General features: G+C 35.0%; 1 protein-coding gene across 1 annotated transcript; it reads left to right on the top strand.

The window, feature by feature from the left end:
* Positions 1–4,909: 4,909 nt before the first annotated feature.
* On the top strand, positions 4,910–5,710 carry LOC131018616 (uncharacterized). The gene has a single exon (XM_057947330.1). It carries the CDS (start codon positions 4,910–4,912, stop codon positions 5,708–5,710), a length of 801 nt encoding a protein of 266 aa, XP_057803313.1.
* The last annotated feature ends 2,140 nt before the right edge of the window (positions 5,711–7,850 follow it).

The raw sequence follows: 7,850 nt of genomic DNA, 5'->3' as shown, positions 1-7,850 counted from the left end.
GTGTCCATGTGTGTATATACATGTATAATGAACTATTAAAATATTTATTTTGTTATTCCAAAAAGGGTTAAGTACCAAATACCCCCAACGTTGGGGCTCCTATCGCGTATAGGACCCTATAGTCAGGGTAGGCGCTGTTTACTACCTCAACATGGCTAAACCTAATTAGCAAATCCCCCTGCGTTTTAACACCGTTAAGTCACCGTCAAAAAATTTATTTTTTTTAAATTTTTAATTAAGATGGTCTCTCCCCCCCATCGAGCATCCTCTCTACTCTCCTCTGCGTTCTCTTTCCCTCTTTGCTATACCGTCTCTCTCCCTCCTTCTCCAGTGAGCGTCGCCGGTTCTCGCCGCCTCTGGCGTGGCAAGGCCGGCGCCTCCCTTCTTTCCCCTCTTTTCCTTCCTTTTCTTCCCCTTTTCCTCAAATCAGAAATAGATCTATGGTTTTCCTCTCCACAATTCTTGTTCTCCAGCGAATAACGCCGCCGCTGCTGCTGCTTGTCGCGCCGCCACCTTTTCTGTCTCAGGTAAGCTCCCTTCCTCACTCTCTCATGATGTCGCGCCGCTGCGCATGCAGTGCTGGCGGTCGCCGCCCTGCTCTCTTCTCTCTTCCTCTATCTCGCTCTGTCATTTTCTCTCTCGCTCAATCTCTATCTCTCTGTCTCCTCTCTACTTCACTCCCTCAATCTCCCTCTCTCTCTGCTATCGGCGGCCATCGAGCACCCCGTTTACTGCTCAAATTAATAAATCTCTAATTATTTCTTACTTCAGGAATCGATGGCTCAGACGTCTCCGGCGAGGCAGCCCGTCTACTGCTCAAGACTCTATTTTTTTTACCTTTCTTTTGTTATTGATCTGCTTTCCTATTTAAATACTGTAAAATTAAGGTTTTGATGGTGAAGCTATGCTTATGTTTAATCTGGTGTAGCTATGTCTATTCTGCTTTGATGGTGAAGCTGTGCTTATGTTTAATCTGTGAGAGATCTTCGGAAATGATTGTTCGTGTACTGGAGAGAGAGAGAGAGAGAGAGAGAGAGCATCTTAATTAAAAATTAAAAAAAAAATAAATTTTTTAACGGTGACTTAACGGTGTTAAAACACAGGAGGGGATTTGCTTAGGTTTAGCCACGTTGAGGTAGTAAACAGCGCCTACCCTGACTATAGGGTCCTATACGCGATAGGGCCCCAACGTTGGGGGGTATTTGGTACTTAACCCTTCCAAAAATAAAAATAAAATTAAAATTAAAAACTACACTTTCAATTTTACTCTTATTATAATAAGGGTTAATAGCCGAAAAATACACGAACTATCACCGAAATTGCATATTGCACATGACCTTCAAAAATAGCTCCATAATACATCACCTTTTAATTTATTCGTGATTTGCACACGGCGAAAGTTTCGATTACCCTTAAGTTTGACCGGCGATGATGTGGACATTATTTAACATTACATGGCAGCCACGTGGGCAAAACGACGTCGTTTTGCCCAGAAACTGAATTTTCTTTTCTTATCTCTGTTTCTTCCATCTTCTCTCAAATCTCTGTTCTCTCTCTTCTCTCAAATCTCACGCACACACTCACATACACGCACACCCTCTCACATCCTCACACCCACGCCGGAGTTCCTCCCCTCCAAGCCGTCTGCTTCCCTTCGCCAGCGATCGTCTCCCATCTTTCGGCCGGAACAGCAGCCTAACAGCCACCGCCGCAGCCGCTCTTCTCTTTTCCAGATCTGGCGCCTCCCAGCCGCCTCATCTCTCCCTCCTCTCTTTCTCGGCCAGGTCAGCGCCGCCGCTGCTCCCTGCAAATCTGTTCATCCCTCTCTCGGCTCTTCCCATTAAGAGTCCGCCGCCGCGAAAGCTCCATCTCCCTCGGCCTCTCTTATCTTCCGGCGGCGACGAGGCCGCCGGTTACCTCTCCCTATCCCAGTGTCATAGACGTCCTCTTCTCTCTCTCTAATCTGTTTCTCCACCTTCAAATCTCCAATCTCTGAATTTTTGGGTGGATTTGATGTTTGTAGATTTGCATATCTAGGGTTTTTTTGTGTGGTTGAGGATTTGGGGATTTCCATTTTGGTTTGCAGATCTGTGGTGGTGTTGCGGCGGTGATGTTGTGATGGCCGGAGATTCGTGACCACCCGGCACACCTGCAGCTGGCGGCGGGGGCGGGGGCGTAAAGCAACAACAATTTTTTCTTTTTTAATTTTTTTTATTTAAAAAAGCTTGACAAAACGACGTCGTTTTACATGATCGCCGGTGCGTCCACGTCTGCAAATTCCGGGAGACACGTCATCTAAGATTTTAGGGATGGTCAACGCATGTGCAAATTGCAATTAAATCAAAAGGTGGTGTATTGTGGAGCTATTTTTGAAGGTCATGTGCAATATACAATTTCGGTGATAGTTCGTGTATTTTCCGGCTATTAACCCTTATAATAATTCACAGCGACAAAGCTCTTTAGTCGTTAAATTGACCTTATTTTACCTACAATATTCATCATCAAAAAAGTTTTTAGTTGTGCAATGACCATAATTTATATACAATTTTTGATTAAAATAATTTTTAGTCGTGAATTGACTATATTTTATTTATTATTCACGAACACAATAATTATTAGTAATAAATTGACCGTAATTTATTGACAAAGCTTCTTAATAGTAAATTGATCATATTTTCACTATAATTCACAATCATATGACTTCCGACATGTAAATTGATTCTATTAATTTTGCATACAATCCTTAATCACAAGGTTTTCATTCATGAATTAAAGATAATTAATTTGAAATAAGGATAAAATATTATTTTAAGTAAAAAATACTCTCTTCATTCCACAAGAGTGTGCATCACTTTTGGTGGCATGAGTTTTAATAAAATGTTATATGAGTGTATTGGGAGTTGAAGAAGTGATTCACTTTATTATATATAAAATTAGAGTAAGAGATAAGGAGTTAGTGATGAGATAATGTCCAAAAATGGCAAATGCATACTCTTATAGGACGTCCCAAAATAAAAATAAGGGCACGAACAGTCTTATGAGATAGTGGGAGTAAATATTTTAAATCTTTTTTCTTTGGGGTTATTTTTATGTTTATAATTGTAAAATGAGAGTGTTTTGATATATCAATTCTGCATATGTATATATGAGATTAAGTTCAAATGAGAATCATTATTTAAAATGAATTACATGTGGTGAGATCTTAGATTGATTTGTAAGTGTTGATTTAATATATTTTATGACTGATATTTATCTGGAGAGAAAAAATATTTACATAGGTTCGAATCATGGAGGGAAAGAAAATTTTACTATTTTTTTTAATATCGTTATTCAACACTATATATTGCATTATTCACTAGTCTCACGATTTCACGAAAAATAGCAATCTCACTGGAACATACCCCTATTATATGTGAGCTAAAATAAAAACACCTTTTAGAATATAAAATATGAATTACTTTCAGCCCTTAGATCATCAAGATCCGCGGTTGATTCATCACCTTGTTGGATGAATTCATGATCCCGAGTTCGAATCCCATAAATAGCAAAAAAAATTAATTTTCGCAATTTATACATTTACACTATGAATTCATACGTGTTATATACATAATTCATACATTTTAGGTAGTTCGTATTTTATATATTAAGAAGTGTTTATACTGTAGCCCTCCCATATATAACAATTTTTTTTAGTACATTAATTTTAACAGTGAATGCATTAATTTTTACAGTGGATGCATTAGATTTGATGGTTCTCACGTTCACACAAATAATGTAGTTCTCTCTAGAATCACACACACACATACACACACACACATAGATATATATATATATATATATATATATATATATATCCAAGTAATAATCATTAAATAAAATAAAAATGGAGAATCATTTTCAGATCTTCGATCATCAAGATTTACGTTGGATGTATCATGTTATTTGATGAATGCATAACTTGGGTTTGAATTAAATTTAGGGGGAATAATTTTTTTTCTAGTACATTAATTTTAACAGCGGTGGCATTAATTAATATAATCTCACTAGAACCAACTATATATATATATATATATATATATATATATATATATACACACACATATAGAGGTGGGCTAATTAAAATAAAAACACCTCTTAGAATATAAAATTGGAACCATTTTGAGCCCTTAGATCATCAAGATCTACGGTTGATTCATCATCTTGTTGGATGAATTCATAGTCTCGAATTCGAAACCCATAAGTAGCAAAAAAAATTATTTTTCGCAATTCATACATGTTCTACATATAAATCATAAATTTTAGCAAGTTCGTATTTTATATGTTAAGTGTTTATACCTTAACCCTCCCCTATATATATATATATGATCATATAGAACCAATTTCCTCAGATAGTATATTGAACTCAATCTCATTCATCCATCAATTTGATCTAATGGGTGATATTGGCCCCTTTTTTTAACCGTTTTTATTCGTTGAATCTTTAGTACAGGTAATTCAGTCATTTCCTTTTGTAATTCTAATTCTCGTGTGTTGCGCGCTGAGTTCCTTTTTAATAGATTTTTAGATTTTGTTTCCTTTATTCGTGAGATTCTTTTTCCTTCTCCATTATTCTTGCAATATATACGTGATTACTTTTTCCTTATTCTTTTTCTCTGTAATTCTTATTAATTCACTTGAGACAGTATCGTTCCAATGGGTGAAATTAATGAAATTTGGCGCCCCGGTACTGCACATAATTTGGTACTACACATAACTTGGAATTCAAATCAATTGAGTTTGAGCTATCAATTTGTATGTGTTTTTTGTTTGATTTATGTTTCAATTTGTATGTGTTTTTCGTTTGATCAATTGTATGTGTTTTTGGATTGATCAATTGAGATATTACTAATCCAATGTTTTAATATGAACCATGCATACTAATAAAGAGGCAACCGTGGGTGAATGGGGGAAATGGGTTGATGGGGAATGGAAATGGGAGTTCAAATGGCGGAGGGAGATAAGGGCGAGTGAACAGGAGGCGGTGGATCGGCTAACTAATTTTATTTCTCAGTGTTCTCCTTGTGCAGATAGAGAAGATTGCTGGATTTGGATGGCCTCTCCGGATGGAAAATTTTCCACAAAGTCGGCATATTCAAAACTCAAAGATTGCAGCATTGATCTTCCAAGACCGAATGTCGATGCAGAGTTTCTTAACTTGATTTGGAAGGCAAAAACACCTCACAAAGCAACCATGACAGCGTGGAGAATGCTGAAAAATCGACTTCCGATGTGCGATAACTTGAGGAAAATGAAGATTTTGATGAGCGATGAAGTGACCAAATGCTGTGAATGCGGGTTGCAGGAAGAATCGACCAACCATTTTTTTCTTCTTTGCCCGCAGACGGATGAGGTGTGGAGTGAATTGCAGAAGTGGCTGGGTATTGCAACAGCACGCCCAAACCATTTTGGAAAACACTTAGGTATGTTCACTACTTTTGGAAAAGAAAAGAAGATTAGAAACCTTCTCTTGACTACTTGGGTGGGTTGTATTTGGATCCTGTGGAAGAAAAGAAATGAGAGACGCTTCAGTGGTATAGAGTGGGATAGCAAAAACTTTGTTTTGAAGATCAAGATTAGGCTTTGGTCTTGGAATAGGATTTTTGAGATTGTTGATGATGCGATGGATTTGGATGCGTGGTGCTCCAATGACTTGATTTGTAAACTGCTTTAAGGCTTTTGCCTTGGTACCTCTGGTACCGTTTTATTTAAGCTTCAATTTTTCTGATAAAAAAAAAAATATGAACCATGCATACATGTAAAACTTAACCCTGCATATTTTTTCAACTAACCTTGCATTGTTTTAATGAACCATGCATATGTTTTAATTAAATATTATTTTAATGAAACATGCATCTTGTTTAACAGAACCCTGCATATTGTAATATTTTATGCTAAGGCTAACAATTGCATTACTTTGGTTCATGGTGATTGTGTTAAGATGGAGGAATTATTGCAGGCTTTTGAAGAGCTGCATGATTCATGTAGAGTTTCCAATGATGGCAGGTCAAACAATGAAATGTTTGATGAATTTTATGGAGGCTCAGTTCCTGGGGATCTTGATGTTAGTTGTCTGATGTTGTGAAGGATAAAGGAAGTGGAAAAAGAATCAAGTCCAATAAAAGAGAAGGAGATGAAGAAAGCTGATAAGCCATTGAGAAAACGCAGCAAATGTAAACAAATGCGACATCATGATATGCATAACTGTGATGAAGAACCTGTATCAGATTAGTATTATTTTTTATAACCATTTGTTTCATTTGATTTGAGTAACAATTTTATATTTCTTGTTGTTTTAGTTGTATATAACAATTAATTATATTTTTAGAATGTGTATAGAGTTGATTTGTATGTTTTATCGAATCCAGAGTTAATTTTGTGTTGTTAGATATTTCATGTACACAATATGCATCGTTCCATGTTAACATTTGTAGGATTCTTTTTTAAGATTTTCATTGTTCTGTTCTGATTCATGATGATTTCCTTGTCACATTATGCAATGTTCCTCATATACATTTGCATGGTTCATATACAAAATATGCATTATTCAGTATTAACATTTGCAGGGTTCCTTTTTAATATTTGCATTGTTCTATTTTAATTCTTTATGATTGCCTTTTCACATTATGCATCTTTCTGTGCTGACATATGCATGGTTCATATTAAAAATATACATTATTATGTGTTACAATTTGCAGGTATAAAGTTACTGTATTTGTCAAATGAACTTTATGCCCTTCGTATTTTTTTTTTTGAAAAACTGCGTCTTTAATGTGCGCTCCATGTCTCAATCGTCCGTAAAGTCTGAATTTACTCAATTTGTGGTCCAGACTGGACCTATATACGACATAAGGGAAGGGTTATATATATATATATATATATATATATATATATATATATATATATATATATATATATAGGGTTAGGTTCTATGAATAATTATATTTTTAGAGAAAATGGAGAAAAACAAACAAATCAATAAATTCTACGAACAAACCAACATAACTCATTAACAAATGTATCTAGTAAATATGGTAAAAATTTTGCCCCCTCTAGGATTTAAATCCAAACCAAAATTATTGTTCATACAGTAGATTGATTTATTCATAGAAATTATTGACTTTTTTCCCCATTTTCTCACGCATTCTGCATTGTCTAAATATTTAGCACATTCTCCATGGAACATTTATGTGTGTGTGTGTGTGTGTGTGTGTGAGAGAGAGAGAGAGGAGTAGGCTAAAAACAACTATTGGAGTATAAAATATGAATAAATATGAACAAATCAAACTTTAATTTTTATGTAATTTATAAAATTAATGATCTGAATAACAATATATAAAGTATTAGAATAAAAATAAATGCCTAAAACACAAAAGATAAAGCTAACGAGCGCTAAACATGAGTGGTGCTCACATAAGGTATGTAGCATAACATTTCTCTCTCTCTCTCTCTCACTATATATATATATATATATATATATATATATATATATATATATAGGGGTAGTTTAGAATAAAAACACATATTTTTCTATAAACTATATACAAATTAAAATGTACGAATTTTATGTAGAACACATATGAATTGGCTGTATAACTGTATGAATTATTTTTCGCTACTTTTGGGATTCGAACTCAGGACCTGAATTCATCCAATAAGGTGATGAATCAACCGTAGATCTTGATAATCTAAGGGTTGAAAATTGTTCCTATTTTATAGTTTATACAAAAAAAATTATTTTTATTCTAGCTCTCCCCTATATATATATATATATATATATATATATATAGGGTTGCATTCTACGGAAACACAAT

Source organism: Salvia miltiorrhiza, chromosome 3 (assembly GCF_028751815.1).
Source record: "Salvia miltiorrhiza cultivar Shanhuang (shh) chromosome 3, IMPLAD_Smil_shh, whole genome shotgun sequence".
NCBI classification, from domain to species: domain Eukaryota; kingdom Viridiplantae; phylum Streptophyta; class Magnoliopsida; order Lamiales; family Lamiaceae; genus Salvia; species Salvia miltiorrhiza.
The sequence above is the reverse complement of the archived record's forward strand: the minus strand, read 5'-3'. Positions and strand labels throughout refer to the sequence as shown.